The sequence below is a fragment of the Panthera onca genome, chromosome B2 (assembly GCF_046562875.1).
Source record: "Panthera onca isolate mPanOnc1 chromosome B2, mPanOnc1 haplotype 2, whole genome shotgun sequence".
In the NCBI taxonomy this organism is placed as follows: domain Eukaryota; kingdom Metazoa; phylum Chordata; class Mammalia; order Carnivora; family Felidae; genus Panthera; species Panthera onca.
In genome coordinates this window covers 104,555,751-104,583,607 of record NC_138343.1, presented here as the reverse complement: position 1 = coordinate 104,583,607, position 27,857 = coordinate 104,555,751, and the positions used below count along the sequence as shown (strand labels likewise).

At 38.6% G+C, this 27,857-nt stretch overlaps 1 protein-coding gene across 4 annotated transcripts; it reads right to left on the bottom strand.

Moving 5' to 3' along the window:
• Positions 1-1,560: 1,560 nt before the first annotated feature.
• On the bottom strand, positions 1,561-27,857 carry RWDD1 (RWD domain containing 1). Of its 4 annotated transcripts, XM_060616486.3 has the most exons (9): positions 27,341-27,856; positions 26,025-26,152; positions 24,871-24,984; positions 19,327-19,392; positions 16,060-16,190; positions 10,890-11,033; positions 10,370-10,502; positions 9,773-9,835; positions 1,561-1,852 (listed from the first exon to the last, which is right to left on the bottom strand). In XM_060616486.3, exons 6-9 carry the CDS (start codon positions 11,013-11,015, stop codon positions 1,731-1,733), a joined length of 444 nt encoding a protein of 147 aa, XP_060472469.1. In that variant the 5' UTR covers positions 11,016-11,033; positions 16,060-16,190; positions 19,327-19,392; positions 24,871-24,984; positions 26,025-26,152; positions 27,341-27,856; the 3' UTR covers positions 1,561-1,730. The 4 variants fall into 4 exon arrangements, with proteins under 4 accessions (XP_060472469.1, XP_060472470.1, XP_078303369.1 ...); XM_060616487.3 differs by lacking the exon at positions 24,871-24,984; XM_078447243.2 differs by lacking the exon at positions 26,025-26,152.

Sequence of the window (27,857 nt, the reverse complement as noted above, 5' to 3'; positions counted from 1 at the left end):
CTGTTTGGGATTCTCTCTCCCTCTCTCCCTCTCTCCCTGCCCCTCCCCATCCCTTCTCAAAATAAATAAATAAACTAAAAAAAAAAAAACAAAACCAACCATATACTTTAAAAAAAGTCTTGTGTGAGAGGGAGGTAGAATCATTCTTGACACTTTAAGGTCAAGTCCTCACTGACCTCAGAACTACATTGTTCATCATTGCTTTTCTTACCCTTAATTAAACTACTCTCAAGTCCTTTTTTTTTTTTTTTTTTAAACATTTATTCATTTTTGAAAGACAAAAAGAGACAGAGTGTGAGCAGTGGATGGGCAGAGAGAGAGAGGGAGACACAGAGTCTGAAGGAGGCTCCAGGCTCTGAGCAGTCAGCACAGAGCCCGACACAGGGCTCAAACCCACAAACCGTGAGATCATGACCTGAGCCGAAGTCAGACACTCAACCAACTGAGCCACTCAGGTGCCCTAGCGGCTCTCAAGTTCTTAATGCATCTACTGATCAGCTTCAGAAAGGATCTCTTCTTAGAAAAAGTAAATTCTCACACAACACAAATTTTTGGACTTCTCTCTGTAGAGAAATGACAAACACTACTGGTATTCCCTTCTATTGGTCAGAACCAAAGCTGGTGAAAAAGTATTACATTCCTCAATGATAGTATCATATTCCTCAATTTTGTCTTAAATAATTTGATTTTAACCATAAACCTAAATCCAAAAATAAACATGGGATTGATACTGCTTATCTGTGGATGTGTAATATGTGTATTTTTGAAAGGAGGCAGCTATTTGTAATAGCACAAGTAATTCCCTATTAGGATTAAGATTCAATTTTCCAAAGTTGCAGTGCCTAGATAACCTGCATGAAGCCTGGCTCTCCTACCTGGGGTCCCCAAATCAATCATTCCAAGCTATGATGAAGAAGGTCTCACAAGTACATGAATGTGGATGTGTGTTCTCTTGCAGACACTGTACAACCCCCAAAATCCAGACCTTTCCAGACTGGTTAAATTCGAAGAGTGGAGGAACATCATAATGTATCTATTTCACAACTACAGGACTACGGTTCTGAATAAGGAGTATGCAACAGAATCACCTGTGTCACCGGCATGAGATTTCACTGTTTTAAAATTCAGATTAAGGTCAGTGTTTAATAACCTCACCTGCGGAGGGCCTGCAAGTGCACACCTTGGAATAACCACAAAGGATTCTGATTCAAACACTACCATAAGACTAAAGGCCTTTGTCATTCTGACTATATTCAGGTTTCTGGTTTTGCAAAGACTTAAATATATCATGCCCAAAGGCTAGAATTCAGAAGGCTTAATGTTCTCTTCACCTCTGTTCTCTGACATTTTATATTAATGACAACACTTAGAATCCAAAAGGCATCACTGTCTCTCACATAAAAATTCCAAGTTATTACAACTCCTTGTATATGAGCCCACACCTGTACACAGTAGCAGACTGTCTTCTAGTCTTAGTGTTATAGGCTGGATCTCTAACGCTACATGATTTTATATATATATATATATGACCTTACTCCTAACAATAAGAGGGACTCAACATTTTATATTTGAAATTTTAAGGTCAGTTTATTAAGTTCAATGATGAAAGCTATCAGAAGAATATTCTCCTGAGAATTATTTTTTCTTAGAAAAAAAGAAAGAAAATCAACACCTCAGCACAGCCACAGATGCTGTGGCAGTCACGCCTCTCTGCGGATGCGGATAGTCCATTAGTCAGTCAAATCGCTCTCTGGGTCAGCAGGATTGTAGTCCGGATCATCCTCATCATCCTCTAGCTCCAAGTCATCCATTTCCTGGAACAGAGATTCATCTACCTCCACATTGTTTCCAGCTGTAAAAGACAAAACATTTCACCTTCAGTCCTATGCTCAGGAGTAAAAGATGTAACGCACTGGCAATAGCAAACAAACTTCTAAATGTGCCAGCGAGATGCCAGTGATGAAATCTGAAACTACTACTGCAAATCATAGTTACAATGATCTAAGCAGCAGAGACACAGTTTTAATTTTTTTTTAATGTTTATTTATTTTTGAGAGAAACAGAGTGTGAGCGGGTGAGGGGCAGAGAGTGAAACAGAATCCAAAGTAGGCTCCAGCCTCTGAGCTGTCAACACAGAGCCTGATGCGGGGATCTAACTCATGGACCACGAACGAGATCATGACCTGAGCCGAAGCCGAACGCTTAACAGACTGAGCCACTCAGGCACCCCCTTTTTTTAAATGTTTATTTATTTAGAGAGAGACAGCAAAAGCATGCGCATGAGCGGAGGAGGGGCAGACAGAGAGGGAGAGAAAGAACCCTAAGCTGGCTCCGCATGGTCAGCGCAGAGCCCGATGCGGGGCTCAATCTCACAATCCATGAGATCATGACCTGAGCCAAAATCAAGAGGCGGACATAACTGACTGACTGAGCTACTCAGGCACCTCAGAAGAGACACATTTTAAAAACAACTTCCTGCTTCCAGTTCAAATTCTAAAAAACCCCATTATAAAAAAAGCCTTCCTAGAATGAGTTATTTATGATGTGGCATTTTATAAGTTGGAGATGATGATATGTCCTGGATTTACAAAGTTGATTATTACTGACAATGGTGCCTGTACCAATTTATCTCTTCCAACAGTGGCAGATACATACATCACCAAACTCAACTCTACTTGCTATTTAATTGATAGGTATAACTTGATCTTCACTCTCACTCAGTTCCCATTATAACTAATAGTATGCCTTTCTCAAATTCCAAATGTCTGAGTCCTACAGGAAGCAATACATAGGCCTTGCATTAAACATCTTTACTTTTCAGTTTGAAGTACATAAAGGTCAGATATTACAGTACTTAAATCACCAAAAATTCTTCATCTTCCTTTCCTATGAGACTCTAGTCCACTGACATTGAGTCTTGCTTCATGCCTATGAGCAACTGAGTAATAAAATACACTTTTGTAGGGGTGCCTGGGTGGCTCATTCTGTTAAGCGTCCAACTTCAGCTCAGGTCATGATCTCACGGTCCGTGGGTTTCAGCCCCATGCTGGGCTCTGTGCTGACAGCTCAGAGCCTGGAGCCTGCTTCGGATTCTGTGTCTCCCTCCCTCCCTCCCTCCCTCCCTCCCTCTCTCTCTCTCTCTGCCCTTCCCCCACTCATGCTCTCTGTCTCTCAAAAATGAATAAATGTTAAAAAAAATTTTTTTTTTTAAGAAAATCTACTTTTGTTAAGTACAGGCCAAAGAATAACTCACTCTCTCGGGGAGAGGCAGGGAAGGCTTCCCAGAAGAGATGACATCTGAAATATCTTTAAAATAAATTTGAACTCACTAAGAAGAAAAGGGGCCAGATAAAGCAACTATAGGTAGAAGTATATGCAAAGGCAGAAAGAAAAATAAGACTTTGAATACTTCTAACCGGAACAAAAGATTCTTGAGGAAAAATATCTAGAGATATCATAAATGAAGGCCAAACAGAAGGATTGTATAGGTCAACCTTTTCCTCTAAGCAACAGAGAATCCTCAAAGGATTTTAAGGAGAGAAGTATCATGATTACACATCAGTTTTAGGAACGTCAGCTCAGGGGCGGTGACTAAAGGCAGTAAAAGAGAAAGACACTGAAGCAGGGAGACCATGTAAGAAACCACAACACACACCCAGGTAAAAAATGATAAAACCTCCACATCAGGAGGAAACAGCTTTTGGTGAGTGATTGGATATGAAGAGATACTTGATCTGTTAGACACAGTAAGGAGTCAAGAATGAGTGAAGACAGTAAAACTTCTAGAGTGTAAGAGAGACTGAGACACACACAGCTTTTTGGTTCCAGAATTTCTCAATAACAGAGGAGAAAAACAAGCTAGTAACATGCGAGGGGGATAGATGAGGATATCCTTGCTGGGTCTGTTTGTTTGTTTGGGGGGTGGGGGGGAGTTGTTGGTTTGAGACTAACAAACATCTTGGAACCAGAATGCAATAAATACACAAAACAAAATGCTGAGTGTCCTAAGGGTCCAGCTCAGGTTAAAAACTATGATTTAGGGTGGAAGGGTTAAGACAGCAGAGCAGCATGAAGACCCTGAGCTTGTCTCAGTCCTTGAAACACAGCTAGATCAGCACCAAATCATTTTGAACACCTAGGAAATTTATCTGAGGATTAATGCAACAATCTGCAGAAAGTAACCCACAGAAATCGGCAGGTATGTGGTACAGGAGAGGTGAACAGGGGGAGAGAAAAGCCACGCAAGGTAGGGAGCTATTTTCGCAGAGAGAGAAGAGAAAGAGAAAGGGGGTGAGTGCAGCACATCAGGATTGTGCAAGAAAAGCACTCCCCCGAAAGTAGCTAGAGAGAAAAAGAGTGAAAATACTCGCAGGGGACTGAATAAGAAATCTGTTCACCTAAACCCTTGATGGGGAGAAAAGAGAGGGTGTCAATACCACCAGGATTCTGTTAACAGTGCAGCGCAGAATCTCAAGTTCCAGAGCTCCGTGCCTGGCATTGTTCTGGTGAGGAAGCAGGGCGAATCCCCAGGAGCAGGCAGCACAGTCTGAGGGGCCTGTGTCCCACACAGGGAGAAGTGTTTCTCCTGCTTGGAGAACATTTGGTAGCAGCCATATCGCCTCCCCATAAGCAAAAGATCCCAGCAGACCCTGGAGAGCAGTCACAGTCACTGATACTGGGACAAAGACACCAGACTGCAGTGAAAACTGGCCCTAGCTGCGTGTTGCATTTGCCTTAATCTCTGAACCTCTGCAGCCGTGCAATCGCACGAACATCTTCTGGGGGTAAGCAGGCACCCAGCCATTGCTCAGTGAGACCCTCCTCCAGAGTTAGTGCAGGTCCAAGCCACAGGAGTCTCTCAAGCGTGCGGTTTTGAAACACAGTCTAATCTGAGGTAAAACTCTGGAGGGAAGTGCCTGCCACCTGGCAGGCAAACAGCCAGGGTAGAGGCAGGAAGTGGACGGAGGCCTGAGATACAGGAGGAGTTTTTGATGGCAGGTCGGTGAGAATGCAAAGTTCCCGCGCCAGAGACTAGTGAGCTGGCTGAAGCCAATTCCACTTCCCAGGAGCACCCACGCAGATCCACCCCAGTAACCTAAGTAGCACCACCTAGCGGAGAACGGAGCCATTACATCAAGCCCCGCCAAATGCCCTCCAAGCACATCCCCTAGAAAAGCACAAGTTTCATTGTTGGCTGCTTAGAGTTTCATTAGCGTTTCATTGTTGGATGGTTATAATTTATTTGTTCGTTTTCTTTGTTTCTGTTTTTACTTAAATAGTTCTCTTTTTTCTTACTTTTCTTTCTCTCTCTTAGATGCGGAAAGAGAAAAATTTATTTTACTTTGTTTTTATTTTTTTAAATTTTTTATTATGTTTCATTTTATCTTATTTTATTCTATTTTATTACACAAATTATTTTTCATTTTTAAATTTCTTACTTTTTTTTTCTTTCCCTTTTGTCCCTAATCTATCAAGCCTCTTTCAACAAGCAGACCAAAACACACCTAGGATCTAACTTCCTTTGTTTTTTCTTGTTTTAATTTTTTTATTTTATTAATTTTTCTTCTTCCTCCAAAATGACAAAACAAAGGAATTCACCCCAAAAGAAAGAACAGGAAGAAATAGCAGCCAGGGACTTAACACATATATGTTAGAGCAGAAATCAATGATATCAAAATCAAAAAAACAGTACAACGGATCAATGAAACCTGGAGCTGGTTCTTTGAAAGAATTAACAAAATTAATATGCCCGTAGCCAGAGTGATCAAAAGAAAAAGGAAAGGACCCAAATAAATAAAATGAAGAATGAAAGAGAAGCGATTACAACCAACACTGCATAAATATAGACAAGAGACTATCATGAGCAATTTATATGCTAACAAATTGGGCAATCTGGAAGAAATGGACAATTTCCTAGAAACATATAAACTACCAAAACTGAAACAGGAAGAAATAGAAAATTTGAACAGACCCATAACCAGTAATGAAATAGAATTAGTAATCAAAAATCTCCCAACAAACAAGAGTCCAGGGCCAGATGGCTTTCTAGGGAATTTTACCAAACATTTAAAGAAGAGTTAAGACCTATTCTTTTGAAGCTGTCCCAAAACATAGAAATGGAAGGAAAACTTCCAAACTCACTCCACAAGTCCACCATTACCTTGATTCCAAAACCAAAGACCCCACTACAAAAGAGAACCACAGACCAATTTCCCTGATGAACACGGATGCAAAAATTCTCAACAATATACTAGCCAACTGGACCCAATAATACATTAAAAGAATTATTCACCACGATCACGTGAGATTTATTCCTGGGATGCAGACATATCAATACCTATAAATCAATCAATATGATACATCACATTAATAAAAGAAAGTATAAAAACCACATGATCCTCTCAAGAGATGCTGAAAAAGCATTCAACAAAATACAGCATCCTTTCTTGATAAAAACCCTCAATAAAATAGGGATAGAAGGATCATACCTTAAGATCACAAAAGCCATATAGAAAAGACCCACCGCTAATATCATCCTCAATAGGGAAAAACCATGAGCTTTCACGCTAAGGTCAGGAACACGACAAGGATGTCCACTCTCACCACTGTTATTCAACATAGTGTTGGAAGTCCTAGCCTCAGCAATCGGTCAACACAAAGAAATAAAAGGCATCCAGATTGGCAAGGAGGAAGTCAAACTTTCACTCTTTATAGACAACATGATACTCTACGTGGAAAACCCAAGACTTCACAAAAAAAAAAAAATGGTAGAACTGACACATGAATTCAGCCAAGTCACAGGATATAAAATCAATGTACAGAAATTGGTTGCATTTCTATACACCAATAATGAAGCAGCAGAAAGAGAAATCAAGGAATCAATCTCATTTACAATTGCACCAAAAAGCATCAAATACCTAGGAATAAACCTAACCAAAGAGATGAAAAATCTATACATTGAAAACTATAGAAAGCTTATGAAAGAAATTAAAGACACAAAGAGATGGAAAAAACATTCCATGCTCATGGATTGGAAGAATATTGTTAAAATGTTGATACTACCCAAATAATCTACATACTCAATACAATCCTATCAAAATAACACCAGCATTCTTCACAGAGCTAGAACAAACAAACCTTAAATTTGTATGGAACCAGAAAAAGACCCCAAAGTAAGGCTGAAAAAGAAAACCAAAGTTGGAAGCATCACAATTCCAGACTTCAAGATGTATTACAAAACTGTAATCACCAAGACAGTATGGTACTAACACAAAAATAGACACATGGATCAATGGAACAGAATAGAGAACCCAGAAATGGACCCACAAACAAATGGCCAACTAATCTCTGACAAAGCAGGTAAGAATACCCAATGGAAAAAAAGACAGTCTCTTCAGCAAATGGTGTTGGGAAAACTGGACAGCGACATGCAGAAGAATGAACCAGGACCACTTTCTTACACTATACACAAAAATAAACTCAAAATGGATGAAAGATCTAAACGTAAGACAGGAAGCCATCAAAATCTAAAGAAGAAAGCAGGCAACTACCTCTTTGACCTTGGCCACAGCAACTTACACGTCTCCAGAGGGAAGGGAAACAAAAGCAAAAATGAACTATTGGGACCTCATCAAGATAAAAAGCTTCTGCACAGTAAAGGAAACCATCAGCAAAACTAAAAGGCAACTGATGGAATGGGAGAAGATATTTGCAAATGACAAAGCAGGTAAAGGGTTAGTATCCAAAATCTATAAAGAACTGATCAAACTCAACACCCAAAAAACAAATAATCCAGTGAAGAAACAGGCAAAAGACATGAACAGACACTTTTTCCAAAGAAGACATCCAGATGGCTAACAGACACATGAAAAGATGCTCAACATCACTCATCATCAGGAAAATACAAATCAAAACCACAACAAGATATCACCTCACAGCTGTCAGAATGGCTAAAATTAACAACTCAGGCAACAGATCTTGGCAAGGATGCCGAGGAAGTGGAACTCTTTTGCACTGCTGGTGGGAATGCAAACTGGTGCAGCCACTCTGAAAAACAGTATGGAGGTTCCTCAAAAAATTAAAAATAGAACTACCCTATGACCCAGCAATTGTACTACTAGGTATTTATCCAAAGGATACAGGAGTGGTGTTTCGAAAAGGCACATGTTTACAGTAGTATAATCAACAAGAGCCCAAGTATGGGAAGAACCCAACTGTCCATCAACTGATGAACGGATAAAGAAGATGTGGTGTACACATGTGTGCGTGCGCGCGCACGCACACACACACACACACACACACACACACACACACCACACACACACACTGGAATATTACTTGGTGATCAAAAAGAATGAAATCTTGCCATGTGCAACAATGTAGATGGAACTAGACTGTATTATGCTAAGCAAAATAAGTCAGTCAGAGAAAGACAAATATTGTATGATTTCACTCATATGTAGAATTTAAGATACAAAACAGATGAACATAGGGAAGCAAAAATAATATAAAAACAGAGAGTGAGACAAACCATAAGAGACTCTTAAATACAGAGAACTGAGGGTTTCTGAAGGGGTGTTGAGTGGGGGGAAGGGCTAAAGGGGTGAGGGACAATAAGGAGGACACTTGTTGGGATGAGCACTGGGTGTTATATGCAAGTGATGAATCACTAAATTCTACTGAAATTATTATGATACTGTATGTTAATGAACTTGGATTTAAATTAAAAATAAATAAAATAAAAAGAAACATGATTTAGCAGGGAGGCCACAACAAAATTTTTAAAAAATTTTTTTAGAAGTTTATTTATTTTTTGAGAGAGAGAGAGAAAGTACGAATAGGGGAGGGACAGAGATAGAATCCCAAGCAGGCTCCAGACTGTCAGCATGGAGTCCACTGTGAGGCTCGAACTCACAAACCATGAGATCATGACCTGAGATCATGATCTGACCTGAAGTCAGATGCTTACCTGACTGAGCCACCCCAGGGGTACCTCAACATTGCTTCTTAACCTTTTCCAGGAGCTAGTCCAGGAACAAGGTTGAAAGACCAGAAGCTGTAGTACCCAACTGGCAAGACAGGCATGAAGAAGGCTAATGAAGTGAAGAACTCTAGGATGCTATCAGAAGTGCGACTGTGTATTGAGCCCAGTTTAAGAAACACACAAAGGCCATAAGCTCTAGGAGGGCAGGGAAATTTGTCGATATTGCTATATCCTCAGCAGCCAGGACAATGCTTAGCTTATACTAGGGGTGCAATAAATATCTGTGTATGGATGAATAACGGATGGACAGAAAAATGAAAAGGAGTAAAGTCTAAGATAAAAAGAAGAAGGAAAGCACAAGGAACTAAATGTTCCGGAAAGTAAGAATTGTATGAAATTTAAGATTTTTGGTTAGAAGGCATGAGGAGTTTCAGATTTGAGGTTTTTATAAAGTCCCATGACCATGAAATACAGTTTCCACAGATTTCTGATACTAGAAATTTGAGTAAATTGGGTGTTACAGAGGCCTGGTTTACTAGTTATTAGAGGTGAATGTAACCATAGCTATTTACGGCTATCTTTGATGTTGTTTAACTTACCAGAAAACTTTAAAAAATACATTGCTATAGGTTAAGGTATAAATTGATAAAACATTACAATTTATTCTTCAAAATGTATTTGACTATAGTCTTTGGAGAAAAATTTTACACTAAGTTAGAACTTTGATTTTCATGGTTTAATATTAAAAATAGTGGATTACACACACATGGAATTTTAGTATTATCTTACCATCCTCCAAAAACTGGATATCAGATGTGTCAAGATTATGGTCTGTTTCAAATAGCTGTTTCCCTAAAAGAAATAAGTATGTTTAATTTAAACATACCTTTCCTCTATGTTCCATAGTTTCCCATGTTTCCAAATTTTCCTCCATCTTCCCAAACCCTTTAAAAAGTATAATAATCCAAGAAAACAAGTCTGAAAACTTATTTTTGTAACTTCTAATAAATGTATCAACTCAGTAAGTAGCTAAGAAGCATGTGATATGTATTTGCATTAAAATGGAAGAAGTGAAAACCCAGTCTGCTTTAGAGTCTTAGAAAAACAAATGCATTGGACTCTACCACTCCTAATGCCTGTCAGATTCTGAAGGTCATATAGCAGCTGTATCTCATGATCTATCCATTGTAATATTTAGATCAAAGATAAGCCACAAAAATTAATTGTAATTATAAACAAAGAAATATCATCATGCAGACAGAATGCTTTCTTTTTGTCCTAGATCCCTAAGTACATTCTTTTCTTAAAGAAATTTGTCTATGTGATCATCTTGCTGTGTAAGAATTAGATAACTGAAGGGAAAGTCTTGGGGAGGGAGTCTCATACCACTTAATTTATTTTTTCCTGCTTGCTCTTCTTCTTTCATTCGTTTCTTTTTAATTTCCAAGAGTTCTGCATCAAACTTGGCCTTCCAACTTAAGAAATTCTCAATTGTAACAGGAGTGCCATGAAATAATTGCTTAGAAAATAAAAAAGACATGCGGCCAGATGAGACATTTATAATTTATAACAGAATTGTTAACTTATAAAAAAATAACGTATAGTTCTCAATTTTACCTGCATGAGCTCTACTAACCTTTAATAACTGATTATTAATTAATTACTCATGCTATGTAACCAATGCAGTGAGGGACTTCTAACATTTTACTTAGTAAAGCCTAAATAAAATTTACTTTTATTTTGTAATTATATGCCAAACATGTACTGCCAAACATGCCAAAACATGTACTGAAATTTCCAAAAACAAAAACAAACCCAAACCCACCAACTAACCAAAACAAAACAAAACAAAACAAAAAAAGCAGATTAAAAGAATAATGAAAGAAAACCCAGCTTTATAATATACCTTTTCAGCTTCCTCCGCTTCTTTTTCTTTTTGTTTCTTTTCTTCTTCTCTTCTAGTTTTAATCTGATCTACTATTTCATTTAATTTTTCTTGCACAGCTGTCACTAAAGTAAAGATCATCACCATACCAAGATTTTCTTCTGCCTATGTAACCAAAAGAAACAAAACAAAGGTTGTAGTGAGAAACATGCTTTTCAGAAAAATTAAAAAAATTAAACAATGAAAAATATTTCATTGTTATCACTAAATCCCATACATTTATAATATGATTACTAATTCAGTTGCACCATAAGTCCAGACACTTGGATAAATGATCATTTAAGAAGTGAGCACAGATATACATGTAGATGAATAATTATATATTGAATTTTAAAAGATACGTAATTTGCTACAACTAACCTAAAACAGACATTTTACTAAATTCTGTTAAATAATCATAAATGTAGGTGGAATTCAGAAAACATTTTCCTACAGCAGCTAGTAATATGAGTTTTCTAGCATATTTTCATGATTTTAGATCTTTTGAGGTACTTTAAGAGCTATGGGAATAAACTGAGCTTTGAGGCCAAAGTGATTTTCTAATATAAATAAAGAATGTAGGTACTTTTGTGATTTATCTTTACCTACCTTTTTTTTCTTCAGTTTGACATGGCTTAAAATCAAATATAAAAGCTCTCCAACTCATGAAAGGGGTCTATAGTTGCCCTTAAAACAATATAGGTTTGAATCGCATGGGTCCACTTACCTGCAATTTTTGTTTTCAGTAAATACAGTATAGTACTGTAAATGTATTTTGTCTTCCTTATAACTTTCTTAATAAAATTTTCTATAGCTTATTGTAAGAATATAGTATGCATGTAGTACATATGTCATACAAAATATGCATTAATTGACTATTTATGTTATAGTTAAAGCTTCCTGTCTGTTAATAGTTTTGGGGGAGTCCTAAGTTACACGCAGATTTTCGACTGTGTGGAAGGTCAGTGACCCTAACCCTCTGTGTTGTTCAAGGGTCAACTGCAATTCAAAAGCTATCCGGAAGGTGGTCATTTCAAAGCAGAATAAAATAAAACAAGATACCTTGCTTATCCTCAGAAACAAAACACACATGCAAAAAAAAAAAAAAATTCCAAAATATACAAGCCAGAACCTTAATCCTAGAAGCAGAAGAGATTTCCAAACATTCCTTTGACAGGCTGGACTCAGCAGCATCTGAGTAGGTATTTCATCTCCTGGGCCCTCTGTGAATACAAGGCTTCAAGCCAGCTTCTCTTCCCTGGAGCTTTTCTTATGGTGTGTCTGTCCATGCTAACTATTCTAAACCTGACACTAAACAAACCTCTCTCCCAAAGACCAAATCCATATTAAAACGACCCAGTGGACAGCAATATGACGTCCCAAAGGCATGTCAACACTGAAACCATCATCTTCTCCAAAAAACCTATTTGGGTTCTCTAACTCAGAGAACCAACCATCCACCCGGCATGAACACTCACGTCACATCATAAATTCTATCACCACCTCTAATCTATTCTTAAATATCATTTAAGTCTGCCTACTGTTCTCGATCAGCACGGTTATTACCCTAACCCAGGATACCATCAACTTCAACTTGGAATATTACAAGAAAATCCTAACAGGTTTTCTTAAAACCTGTGGTCTTGTCACCCTTGACATCAACTTCTCTGGCCACTCAGTACACACCCAAAACTGATCTTGTCAGTCTCTTCGTTAAAACCCCTCAATAGTTTCCCAAACCCACCGGCAGCAAGACCATAGTTTTAAAATAGTTCAAAAGACCCTTAGGGAATTAATCGCTTTAGTTCCATCATATAGTATCAATAACCCCAAATTTCTAAGCTCAAGAAATTTAGTATGACTGAAGTTCTGGAAGGAAATAATGAGCTCTTCTCTCTCACTTACATGACACTTAACAAGCTTGCTCCTCTACCTTAAAACTCTACTCTTTATTGCCTGGCAAACTCTTCCTCTTGAAAGCTTCTCCAGTGCCTCAAGCCTATGTCCACTCTTATAATCTTGTACTTCACCCATCACAGCACTTTTCACACAGAACAATAATTTCCAATGTGCTAGTCCACATTCCTCACCAGAACATAAAATCTATTATAGGGAGGACTGTGTTTGCCTTAAGTCACTTAATCTAATGCTTAATACATTTCAAAAACAAATCCCAGTAGGATCTCTTTTTTAACAACCTAAGTATTCCAATAGAAAAGCAAAAAAAAGGGGCATGTGGGTGGCTCAGTTGGTTGAGCGTCCCACTTTAGCTCAGGTCATGATGCCACAGTTCGTGAGTTCAAGTCTTGCATGGGGTTCACGGCTGTCAGTACAGAGCCTACTTCGGACCCTCTGTTCCCCCCCCACCCCCGCCCCTCTCCCATTCATGCTCTCTCTCTCAAAAATAAACATTAAAAAAAAAAAAGAAAAGCAAAAAAAAGAATCATTCATGGAACTAGAAAACTAGAAGTCACACAACAGATTTCCCTATCACTACTAACTAAAGAATTTCAAATTATGATTCTACACTCTCTTCCATCTTGTCATCATTTTTTCTTTCCAAATGAAATAATCTAATGTTAGCAGATGGAGGCAGATACCTCAAGGGCTACAATGAGATCATAACATGGTACAATCATTCTGAAGGTTAATTTGGCAGTGTGTATAAAATTAAGTAGGCATAACCTTTAATCCAGTAATCTTACTTATAGAAAACACTGAGCTAGTATACTCATCAATAATATACTCTTTTCATCTATTCAAAAAATATCTAAGTGTCTACTATGTGCCAGGCACTAAGGACTCAATGGAGACTCTGCTCTAAGGATTTAAGCACCTGGGTGGCTCAGTCGGTTAATAGTCCGACTTCGGCTCAAGTCATGATCTCACGGTTTGTGAGTTCAAGCCCCATGTCGGGCTCTGTGCTGACAGCTCAGAGCCTAGAGCCTACTTTGGATTCTGTGGCTCCCTCTCTCTCTGTCCCTCCCCAACTCACACTCTGTCTCTATCTCTCAAAAAATGAATAAATGTTAAAAAAAAAAATTTAAGGGGTGCCTGGGTGGCTCAGTCAGTTAAGCATCTGACTTAAATTCAGGTCATGATCTCAAAGCTCGTGGGTTCAAGCCCCGCGTCAGGCACTGTACTAACAGCTCGGAGTCTGGAGCCTGCTTCGAATTCTATGTTTCCCTTTCTATCTTCCCCTCCCTCACTCGTGCTCTCCTCTCTCTCTCAAAGATAAACATTAAAAAAAAATTAACAACAAAAAATTTTTTAAAAAGAATGTTCAAAGACTTAAATATTAAATCAGGCAAAAATGAGAAGTAATTAAGTTGTTTCAAAAAAGATGTGTGTAATTACACATATAGTGAAATTCTATGCGGTTATCAAAAATGATTCATATACATGTTTACTTAAATGGAAAGATACCCACATATATTGTTATGTGAAAAAAAGGATATTATGAGACATTATGTATAGAATGATTTAAATTGGGGTAGAAGAGGGGTATTATGAATAGAAGCATAAGAAAAAAAGTCTGGAACTATATCACACCAAAATGTTAATAGGTAGTTCTACCTCACTGGGAAGATGAAGAGTATTTTTAATTTTCTTCTTCATGAGTTTCTGTATTTTCTGGAGCTTTAATAATATGAATTTATTATTTTGATAACTAAAAATCAATACTATTTTGAGAGAAAAAGTACAAATATTCCCTCAATACATCTGATCTCAGCTAAGTAGGAGAAAGAGATCAAAACTTTTCTGAAAGGAAGGAGCTGGAGTATAAAAATATAAAACACACAGAAAGCAATCACTCAGATCAAATAACTTACATTAGTATATGACTGAATATAAGCAAGCATATATCCCAGGTTCTCTGCAATGTCTTAAAATGAAGCATTTTAAGCCAAATATTAAAATTAGTATAATTTCATACTGAGTGGCAGAGTGAACACAGCCCAGGATAAGCATAAATTCATGTTTAATATATCTTCTTTTACTCTTCATTCTCTAATAGCTCCAGATATTTTTCAAATATCAGCATTCAGAGGGCAAACAGTCCTTGAAATATACCAGTCACATTTAAGGTATAGACAGGGCTTCTGTCAACTCTTGTTAGAAGAAACAAACAGTACTAGGACTTCTGTTTATAACATGGTGGAGTTAAGATTTTACTTGTCCTCCCTACTTCCTACTTTGAAGAACCCATGAAAACTCTTGACCCAAGCAAGAGAGAGCTTTAAATACTGGTTAAAACCAGACTGCAGGTAGCCTATCCCACCATAGAACTAGCCAAGAACTTTCCAGTACCCATTTTTTCTTCCATACACCCGCGCCCCCCACCCCCCACCTCAGAGGGATCATAAATCCTTGTTGCTGCTTGTAAGCTTGGGGAGAAGGAAAGATAAGAAGAAAACAAAACAAAACAACTACCAGTCCTCATCCCAGATTACAAGCAACTAGCCTGCAACAGGTCAGAGGCGTTGGGAATTTTAGTTTTTTTTAAAGTCAGAATTTTTAACCACACATGGGACTGGAAATTCTGAGAACCACATCAAAACTGCATTTAAACTTAAAGTACCTATTAGATATTTTATTAACTAAAAGTCATGAGGTGACACCTGGGTGGCTCAGTCAGTTAAACGTCCCACTTCAGCTCAGGTCATGGTTTCTTGGTTTGTGAGTTCAAGCCCACATCAGGCTCACTGCTGTCAGTGCAGAGCCAGTTTTCAGATCCTCTGTCCCCCTCTCTCCCTGCCCCTCCCCCCCACATGCATTCACTTGCTCTCTGCCTCAAAAATAAAGAAACATTTAAAAATATACTTTATAAGTCATGAGGCTGACTGGGTTTCAAACCAGGATATAGGCACTTTTCTTACTCAAATTTTAAATGTATAATGAGACACAAAAACTAAAAATGTTTGTGAATATGTATATATATTCATATATATATATGTATATATATATATATGAATATATATATATATATATATATATATATATATATATATATATAAACAGATACATCACAAATTCTCCCTGTTCAGTGTATTGGTTATACATATTTAATAGCATTTTCTAACTCTTAAAATTAATGTATACTCTTTAATGCCAGTTAAAAAAAATGCTATTACAAAACTTATTTCCTTACCTGTAATGCTAATAGTTTTAAAATGTCTGAGACATCATTATCTTCTAGATTTTCCTGGGAGAATATTTCATAAAGAGGGGCTTCATCTGGGTATTTTTCACTGTATGTAAACTTGAGGGTAGTCTGGACAGCTAAAGACATAAGAGTTTGAAAATGAATCTCTTACAATGTAAAGTGCAGAGAAGTCACCATCTTTGTTGAATCAATCATTAATTTACAATGTGTCAATGAAAAGTAGCACAATAGATTTTCCTGCAAAGAAAAACAAGGCTACTATGAAATCAGACAGATAATCTAGAATAAGTAACATATACCACAAAGGTAAGTGAAAATAAATCATGGGAATAAAAAAAAAATCACCTCTAACACATGAAATACATTTATTACTTATGAGTATTTTACCATATTGCATGTCTAAGAAAGAGAATGAATAAAAGCCTCTCTTTTTGAAACCCCCCTTGGGGCTCCTGGGTGGTTCAGTCGGTTGAGCATCTAACTTCGGCTCAGATCATGATCTTGTGGTTTGTGAGTTCAAGCGCCGCGTTGGGCTTTGTGCTGACAGCTCAGAGCCTGAAGCCTGCTTTGGATTCTCTGTTTCCCTTTCTCTCTGCACCCAACTCCAACTCACACTCTGTCTCTCTCTCCCTCTCTCAAAAATAAATATTAAATAAATAAATAAATCCTCCTTAAGACAAACAAAAGGCACAGAATATAACACACAGAAAAAGTACTACCTAACAACGTGGATGGAACGAGAGTATATTATGCTAAGCAAAATAAGTCAGAGAAAGACAAATCTCATATGATTTCACTCATATGTAGAATTTAAGAAAAATAGATGAACATAGTGGAAGGGAAGGAAAAATAAGATAAAAACAGAGAGGGAGACAAACCATCAGAGACTCTTAAATATAGATAACAAACTGGGGGTTGATAGAGAGGAGGTGGGTGGGGGGGATGGGCTAAATGGGTGATAGGCATTAAGGAGGGCACCTGCTGGGATGAGCACTGGGTGTTATATATAAGTGACGAATCACTAAATTCTACTCCTGAAACCAACACTACACTGTATGTTAACTAACTTGAATCTAAAACAAAACGAAAACAAACAGAAAAAAAGAAGAAGTACTAACTTGGGCTCATTGTCAGGCCCTACCAGAGCCAGTTCCCAGGGCAGAAGATCTGGTGTTAGCCCTGGAGTCTTTATTCCTATCTGCACAATGCTAGCAGGGCATTGTTAAGTGGTTGCTGCTAGATGACATGGTTTTGAACTGGATGGTTTGAGAGGTTGTCTGAGACACTTATAACCTGACTCATCTATACACTGTCACTTCTTTTCACCTGTGTCATGCATACATCTGACACTTGTATAGGAGTGAGATTCTCACAGGCACATCAGTGCAACGTATCTCTCTACAGCCCAGTCTGGTGAATTCTCAATTCCACCAGCCAATTTGCAACTAAGCAGCAGTGCTTAACATTCTGTGTTAAAACTTATTAATCACAATGATCCTTTGTCTATACTTTGCCTTTCTTATAACTTACATTTTAATTTTTTTTTAAGTTTATTTATTTTTGAGAGAGAGAGAGGCAGAGCACAAGTGGCAGAGGGGCAGAGACAGAGGGAGACACAGAATCTGAAGCAGGCTCCAGGCTCTGAGCTGTCAGCACACAGCCCAACGTGGGGCTCAAACTCATGAACCGTGAGATCATGACCGGAGCTGAAGTCGGACACCCAACCATCTGAGCCACCCAGATACGCCATAACTCACATTTTGATTATTAAAACCTAATTTTGATAATTTTAACTCAAATCCAGATTCCTCTCCATGAAAGGGAAAAAGAAAAACCTTAAAATATGCAGGTTTGAGATTTTCTTTTAATTTTTGTGTATGATGTCAAAAAAGAATTTTATGAGTCAATGGATATAAGAAACACCGTTATCAGGTCAGTAAGGATACGGTGTCTTTTGGCATTTTCTCTTTTTTTAATTACCATATTTCTAATTTTATTGTTAGAATAAGAACTTTTTAAAATATTTATTGATTTTACTATATGATGTAATAGATATTCATTATAGAAAATTTAGAAATACATTAAGGGAAAAATAAAACCAATAACAATCCCACCATCAGAAAGAGATCACTGTTTCCTTTTGGGGATATTTAAAGTATCATAGAAGTATTTTTTTAATGTTCATTTATTTGGAGGTAGGGGAGAGGCAGAGAGAGAGAGACAGAGAGAGAGACAGAGAGAGAATCTCAAGCAGGCTCCATGCCCAGAGCAGAGTCCGACATGGGGCTTGATCCCACATCCGCGAAATCATGACCTGAGCCGAAATCAAGAGTCGGAGACCCAGCTGACAGCCACCCAGGCACCCCACCTTAGAAGCATTTTTAAAAAGATAGGTTAAAGTATCTTCTATGTATTTATTTACATTTCAAACAAAATATAAAAGGATACTCATGTTGTATTTGAGATTCTATACATAAAACCCATATAGATAAATACATATATAAGTAAATGACTATATCCAACATTCTTTTAATTCAGACTTTAGTAATATCTCGGTGCTAATCTCATTTTCAATTGTACAAGACAGATTTAGAGTTATCAAATGATACCACTATTTGAGTGGTATCATTGTAGTTGTATCAAATGATACCATTAAAATTACTGACTGTTCATGGAAGTGGTAGAATTTTAATTGACTAACTTAATGTTAAAAAAAAAAATCCTTGGGGTTAACACCAACTTACATGAAGTTTTTACCAAATTCCAATATTAACTGAACTGCACTAAAAGTGGAAATGAACTTCAGATGCTCCCCCAACATCTGCCACGTTTAAATCAATCTATTTAATTTTAATTTATTGGTTTTATAGCTGCTTTGTCTTAGTTCTACAGTTGGCTTTTATCTGGCTTTATGTATATACACATTTAGTATATGTGCTGCCGAAGCGAGCACAATGTATATACACATTTAAACATCAGTACAACACCCATCCTAAAAAGAGAGAGAAAAACATGAAGAGAGATATTTATTCAGTCTACTTTATAACAGCAAATGTCCAATAAGCAATCTAAATACCCAAAGAGGAGAAACAATCATAGAAAAATAAGTCGCTCAATGGAATACCACATAATCACTGAAATATGTGTGCATTCGAAGTCTTGTTTAGGGCTATAATCCTGACTACATATAATCCAGGACTACATTCCTGAGAGTGACTTAGGAAAACCACAAGTATTTTTGGTTGGACTTACTTTCATCATTTTCTCCAGCCTCAGATGTCACAGTAATGGTGAAACTGGGTGGATTTTCTGATAATACTGTAAGAAAATATACACAGAGATTAAGTTATTAAGATGCTTCCTAAGGCAAATGTTTTTATTTATTAGCAAAATATCACTACCAGGTTCTGGAAACATCCCAGTCTGTAATTCCACTTCCACAAATACAGACTAAACAGAACATTCAAATGATAAAACACTCATAAATTTTCTATTTAAACCTAGGGTTACCTTTAATTTGGAAAAAAAAAAAAAAAATACCTATAGTAGATACACTCTTGGAGTTTTATCAAACCAATTAAAGTAAGTAGTTTACCTTTTACTTCAAAATTTCCATCTATACATAGAAAATTGTATTCTAAAAACTTCCAAAATGGAATGACAAAAAAAGTTTGATGTTTTCATCAGAAACTACCCACTGATATTCAGTATTATCACTAATTTTTAAACTTATATACTCTAAGATATAATTCAGAATCTCCATGACAAACAGTAAATATTAATTTGTTAAAGTTTGTGTTTTCTACCTCTTTCTTCCCCATCATCCCTAGAACCAAACTTTATTGATTCACCAATTATTGAGTCTCTACCATCTTTCACCGAATTACAAAATGAGCCATGAATCCAACATCAAATTGTTTACAATTTGTTAAGCAAGTCAAGACATGCAAATCAACATTTATATAAATAAGGAAGTGTTATATACCATTTTATAGCCTGATGCCTACTTGATACTACAGTATCCGTTTACATCTCTTCCCCCACTAGAATACTATACTATGAGAGCTCCTAGATCAGTGCCTGGCAGATCCAGAAATTCAATAAATTCCGGCTAAACAACAGCGCTAAAACAATGGAATGAAAGTTGAAAAGCAAAATCAAATTAAATTTATATTCAGAAACATTAGAAGAGTAAACAAGAAAAATCCAGGCCACCTGTGATTGCTGCTGAGCCCCTGAGAAAAGCCTGTGCCTCACTCCAGCCCTGAGAAGCACTGGCCCCTGTCAAGGCTGGTAGCAGCTCAACAAACTCTTTCTGAAATGAAAGGCCAAGGAGATCTCTGAAGAAGTCATCAAGGAAACTACTCAGCTTTTCCTACTCAAGAACTTCTGAAGCCTTCCTAATTATTCATGATCAATAAAGCTTTCAAGACATATGCCTTCATTTTAATTGAAGTTTAAAAGTACTGTACTTGAAGCACTGATGAACACCTAAGATTACTATAAAAGCATTTGTCAAGAAGATAAGCCTCTCTGGACTCAAATTTTTTTTTTAATGTTTACTTATTTTTGAGAGAGACAGAGACAGAATGTGAGTGGGTTAGGGGCAGAGAGCGAGGGAGACACAGAATCCGAAGCAGGCTCCAGGCTCTGCGCTGTCAGCACAGAGTCCGATGCAGGGCTCAAACTCACAATCTGTGAGATCGTGACCAGAGCCAAAGTCGGACACGCAACCGACTGAGCCACCCAGGCGCCCTTCTGGACTCAAATTTATTTTAATAGGCCTCAGATAGTCCAGCCCATGCTAAAAAGTCCCTGAAAGTTAATTATAATAAAGCTTTAATAATAGGATTGACCCTACTTTTTTTTTGACAAATGTGTGCAAAACATATTAGATATATTTCATTCCTATTTCTTTCCATGACCAACTTTAGCATTTACATGTCATAAAATGTAAACATAACAACTATAGAAATAAGGGTTCAACCCAATGATATCCCAACTTATTACCATTTTTAGGACTCTATTAGGCTATAATTTAAGGGTTTCCTAGTAACAACAGCTAACATTTATTAAGCATTACTTTGTGCCCGTTATACTACGCATTTACATAAAGATCCTTTAATTCTTACACCAAGACCATGATTCTATAATGTTACCGTATTTCACCAAATTTAAGATGCTACCAAGTATGAGATGCACCCTACTTTATGTACTAAGAAAGATCTGCCAATTAAACTACAATATGTAATTGATTATAAGACAAAATTCATATTTCAGAGATGTTAAAACATAAAAATGTCTTACAGCCAATTAAATATAGCATCATCCCAATTGTATAGATGTGGAAACTGAGATAAAAGAGCCTTTAAATAATCTGCCCAAGGTTATTCAGCTAGCAACTGGAAGAACTGAATAGACAATAGTGAGTGTCATGTAAAAAGAAAATATTTTTTTCAGCTGAGAAATTCCAAAGAAGTCATTTGAGCTAGGCTGTGAATTAAGGCATACTGGTAAGTAAAGATGGAGAAAAATGTAGGCAACAGTAACACAGCAGCAAGGGCATAATGAGGGAAAGCTTAAGGAATACATATGGAACAAGAAATTATTCCATTTGGTGAACGTATACGTGGTGAAAACTAGTTAAAAATACAGTTGATGTGCTCGCTTCGGCAGCACATATACTAAAAAAATACAGTTGAAAGTTTCATTGTGGACAATAACAATTTTTTTTGCAGCAGCAGTATGGTCAGAATTGTACTTCTAAATGTAGGAAGATAAGTCTAGCAACAGAGCATAAATTGGAAGGACAGAAACAAGACTAGAGGCAGGATGAAAGTAGAGAGCTATTAAAATCATCCCAGCAAGGTTAATGAGGTTCAGAACTAGGTCAGCAGCCATGGGAATAGCAGGAAACAGGGAGGACTCTAAGATGGTGATAAATGACATTCCGAATTTGCAGTCAGAGGATGGTAGTGCCACTAATAAAAACAAAAAATACAAAAGAAAAATCAGAGGTGATATATTTAAATGACACAGGGAACTTTCAACTGGAGACAGTGAGTATGCAATATACAATCAGAAATTGGCAAATGGAGCTAGAGAGTTGAGTTTGAATTTAATTTGGGGTCAAACACACAGAGGTGATAGCTAAAGCCATTAGACTAAATGAGATCACCAGAGAGAAAATAGAGAAACAGGGCCAACACCAGCTTTGTAAGGAATCCTAAATTTGAGAAACACAAGAGGAATAAGTGCTAGAAAGAAAAAGAAAAGCAGCAACCATGAGAGGTCAAGACAAACTCAAGGTAAGTCTATTTTATTTGTGAAGCCACTCCAACTATTGAGATCCAGGCCTAGCATGGCAGTGTCTACAAAGTGTACCCTATGTGTCTGTGTAGCTCTGTCAGGAGGAAATGAGTGATGGACCCCACTGGCCCTACAAGATCAGATCTAAATCCCTAACAAGGCCCTCTGTAATCTGGCCTCTGCTTACCCGACAGCTCTCACTTTCCATGACTCTCACTTCTTATTTATGTTCTAGTAATACAAAGCCACTCTTGCTTTGAATGCATTTGCTTTCACAGAGTCCTGCTTCTGCACATGCTGTGCCCCGTCCCCCAGTTCCATTCACTTGTTAGCTCCTCATCACCCATCAGTTCTCCAAAACAATCAAGAATCTCCCCTTTTCTTAATGCTCTGGCTGCATGCCATATATTCCTCCAGGAAAGAATCATCACACTATGTTGTAAATTACTTATCTGATGTCTTTTCCCATTAGACTGAGATTCTAACAATGTATACAATAAATATTTGGTAAATGAGGACTTGGGCATGCTAGCAAGAACATCACTGAACTGCCTGACCTTGGGACAAATATAGAATAAGGTGGCAAGACAGACAAGAAGCTGAAAAATTCTCAATCCATGAGAAATCACGATGAGAGGCATGTTCAGTAAAAGAACTGGAATGAAGAACTGCAGGGGTACAAAGTTTATGGACAGAAAGAGGAATTTCTGAGGCCAGTCTAAAGATGGTATTTACATGCTCCCCTGCAGTTGAAGGAAATGGAAATCAAAACTGTTCGGGCGCCTGGGTGGCTCAGTCGGTTGAGTGTCTGGCTTTGGCTGCGGTCGTGATCTCATGGTTTGTGAGTTCGAGCCCTGCGTCGGGCTCTGTGCTGACAGCTCAAGAGCCTGGAGCCTGCTTCCGATTCTGTGTCTCCCTCTCACTCTGCTCCTCCCCCAACTCATGCTCTGTCTCTCTCTCTCTCTCTCTCAAAAATGAATAAACATTAAAAAAAAAAAGACAAGGAATTATGAAGCTACGTCATTAAAAAAATCAGCAACTAAGATGGTAAATTTCTAGTAAAGAGCATCTTATATTTGTTGTAACAGTTATAGAATATTTGCACATACATTACTCCTCATTAAACACATAAGAAACCAAAGCTTGGAGAGGTTATATGATTTGTCCAAAGACACAGAGCTAATAATATCCACTACACGAAGCTGCCATTACAGAAAAAAAAAAAAAAAAAAAAAAAAAAAAATGTGATCCAGGAACAACAAAACATATTGGAGAATGCTACTAACATCCCCCAATATCTACTCACCTCATCTTCTAGTTATACCATTTTTAACTGAGCATATTAACCACCCAGAATAAAGACTACATTTCCCAGCCTCCCTTCCAGTTAGGTCTCACCAAGGGACTATCTGACTAAAGTTCCAGCTAATGAGATGGAAGCAAATAAGTTCTTTGACAGCTTCCAAGAAATTTCCTTAAGAAACTGCGGTCTTTTTTTTTCCCCCCCTTCATTCCTTTATCTATCCTACTGCCTGGAAAGGAATGTGAGCATCTTCACCATGAGGCAGAGACTACATCTTAGAAATTACAGGGAACTAAGAAGCAGCCTGGGTACCGGAGGAATTCCTGGACTGGAGCTATACAACTATCTTTTATGTGCAAGAGCAATAAAACTTTCACCTTTTTAAAACCACTGTTATTTGAGGTTTTCTGTCACAGCTGAACCTAATCCAAAGGATGGAAGGAAGGAAGGAGGGAGAAAGGGAGAAAGGGAGGAAGGAAGGAAGGAAGGATGGATGGATGGATATTCCCAAGTCTGGAGACTAATGAAGGGATGGGAAAGTTACTTAATTGGATTGCAAAGATGAATGATTCATCAGCACCTAGGATCTCATGAAGGAATAATTCCACTTCAGTGCATTCCTGTAAGTTGGGATATAAATTAGCCTTCACTAGAATACCAACTTCCACTACTGTAAGTGGATCAAAATATTTTTGAGAAAAAGAGTAAGATTGTTGCACATAGAAGGAACCAGTGGAGGAGCAGTACAAATGTTAAGTGACAGTGGGACAGATGATGGTAAACCGGAAAGAATTAAGGACAGAAATAATGGAGATGGTAGCTGAAAGGTACACTAAAGGGATACACAAATGACATCAAGGTTTTCACAAAGAACCAGACAGCCCATATTAAAATAAGTCCCTTTGGTTCTTAGGGAGCGTCTGTCTTAGAAAAACTACTCTTAAAAGATGACTTTTAGAGATGACTGCCCCATCTCTAAGATGCAATTATAACTGTTATGTGCTCATGGATACTACTTAGAGGTACTGACATAAGCAAATACAGAATTATGTACCCCTTTTTGAAGACCAAACAGATTCAAGGGAACTTGACTTTTGGTTAGCCTGAAGCCAACCAATGTGTTTCAACAAAATTCCCCATAGTCAGATTTTGATACAGAAATGGAAATAACCAAATTCTACTACCTTAGCAGGGCCTTGTCAAGTGAAGCACTACTGAAGGAGAATGTGGTATCAGAAGAGTCCATTTACATTTTGGAAGACTAGTTGTTAGGAGGATTGGATCAATGTGCAATCAAGCTACAGAACAGGCAAAAAGAAGAAACTGTATTACGATTTGTTATAATTCACAACAAATGCAACACTGGACCAAAAGTTCTTTGCAAATATTCAAGCAAATAAATTCTGGGGCCAGGCTAGGTCTATGTGGCTAGGATTGTAGGCTGGCTGAGATTGTGCCTCTTAAGCATCCACAAGGAGGTCATGACATGCTTAACAAGGGCTTCTCTGTCAAGCACTAAGCTATCTAGTGGGGGAAAAAAAAGCATATCTACTTCCTTAATCAACAGCATTGAGCATTTACCAAATCTAGCATTAAATGTGATTCAAAATGAAATTAGAAAGCTGCCAATTAGTGTTCCTTGGCAAACTGACACAAGTCAGCTCTTTCTTAAACCTGGTAGGAAAATATGAAATCATCAACACAAAAGAAGGTTATAAAACAGTGAACCTTGCAAATCCTCATGATTTCAAAAGATCAAACATGAAAGCACTGTATTCCAAATTCCTCTGCCTTTTCCCTGAGAGGTTTCATAAACAACACAATCATGAGTAAGGGAAAGTTTCTGCAGAACTACAAATCAAAACATCTTATTGCAAAGTTTATAGGAATGCTGGTAGGAATTAGAGACAGATGGGCTCAGCTGATGCTGCAGAATACTTAAAGGCATCAAAGATTTGTAAACTGTCTTTCATTACCCTGGCTCAGATTCCTCAAACGCTTTTGCATCTGACAAGAATGTCACACACTGAACTACATCAGAGCTTAGTACAATTTGAAAGAACCGTAAGATTGGTTTAGGATTAAAAATGGATCACTTTCTAAAATGCTTCTATGCACAGTATTTAATAAGGGATACCTTATGTCCATAGAAGAATAGCACATCTTTATGCTTTCTTAACTCTGCCTACACAGTGCCTATCACATTTCCAAATGTACTAGAAATGACCAAATGTCACAATTAAGAATATATCTGACAACTGACCCTACATTCTATTTTATTTAGACATTGACATATAAGCAAGGATAGAGAAGGGAGCCAGACTCCATACACACTCACCCAGTTAATGACACTCTCAAACCCCTCTTCACTCATCCCCTTAACATCCTCACAGCACAGCTGTACTGCTGGAGAGAGAGAACATGAACAGGACTGGAGCTATACAGGGGTAGTTGAGAGACATCTGCCTGTTGGCAAAGCAGAACAAAATTTGCTACCGTTGCAAGTAGTAGGTGGAGCTAAAAAAAAAAAAAAAAACTAAGCTAAACAAGAAAGGGAGAGGGATTGGAGTTAAACATCCCTTACATTCTGAATTCTGACCATCAGTGATGGACAACAGTCAAAGGAAGGGAATGTAAATCCCACAAACCTAGGTCACACATGTTAATTTTACTTGATCACTTCTCAAACACTAAGTGTAAAGGGAGAAAAGCCGTATTGATATGGTCGTCTTGCTGCACTTTCAAAATCATCTGAAGCAAGGCTTAATGCAGAAAAATTCTCTCCCTGTAAAATGCACCTAATGAGCCTCTCAGTATTTCACATTAGCCCAACCTATCAAGTAATCTTCTGCTCCCCCTTATCTCAGCTGGAGCTAGATCCCAAGTTCCACATGTCTGCAACGTGAAGGAACAGGAAAGGGGGTTCAGACCTAACTCTTAGTACCAGCTCTGCCGCTAACTTGCTAGCCAGACGCAAAGCAAGCCACTTTTCCTGCGCCTCCTAGATGCCTTGCTTGTAGCAAGAGACATCTAGGCTAGATGTCTAATATTCCTTCCTAAAAACCTGTGAATCTGCAGTGGAGCTAAAATTTGTGCCACATCATTCACTGGGCATTTGCAGAATACCAGAATATAAAGAAAACGAGAAACTCCAGGGACAATACTACTCTCAGAACTGATTCTGGGTAACTTTGAGAACAGCACTCTGAATCCCATAAACTTTAAAACACCATCGTATGAAAAACAGCTTCTACCCGAGTAAAGGCGAAAATGTGAAAACTGACACCAATGCGGCTCTGGAAAAACTACGCCCACTTGGGAGTATCTGTTTTCGTGTTTCTCACTAAATCTCGGGTTGCTTAAGTTACACAGAAACCAAAGTGCACTCGACTCAATTCCAGGCCTGACACTCTCCAGGGACCTCGCCAGCCTCTTCTGGACTTTCAGATTTCAGGGAGTAAGCGGAGAAAGGGAAAAGCTGTGCAGTTACCCCTAAGTGCCTGAACACGTCGGGAGAAGAAGATGAAGAGTAGCGGGCGAAGTGGCCACGCGGCCTCGCTGTCTCCTTCTCCATCCCTGGCCCGGGAGGCCGAGGGCTCCGGCCCATCCCACTCCACCCCCGGGCCGCTCCCGGCCCGCAGCCGCGGAAGTCACCTGTAAAGGAGTCGGGGTAGATGGACTCCAGAGCCTCCAGCTCGTTGCGCTGCTCCTCGCCGTAATCTGTCATCGTGGCCCTCGCTGCTGCCCATGGACCGCCCAGCCACCCAGGCGGCGCGCTGCAGCAGGGACCGCGGCCGCGCGGGGAGAGCAGGCCGCGGCCGCACGGGCGCAGGCGCAGAGTCCCAGGCTGGGAGGCCCGGGGCCCAAAGCCAGGCCCGGCCTGCTGAGCAACAGCCCTGAACGAGGCTTCCGCCTGCTCGCTAGTTCCGCGTTCGACTCGTTAGGCCTGGCCAGCGGAGCGATGAGTAGCCGCCCGTCCCACGGCCGCTTGGGATTTGCTGGGATGGTGAAGGTACCCGCTCTGGCATTCGCTACGGACACGTAGGGGCCCGTTCCTGGGCTTTTCAGGGCCTGAGCCTGAGAAGCCACTCAGCGCGACATCCTCGCTCGATGAGTCTAGACTGAAAGCTGGCCACGCGTGTCGCGGCGGGACGAAGTCGCTGCAAGCGGG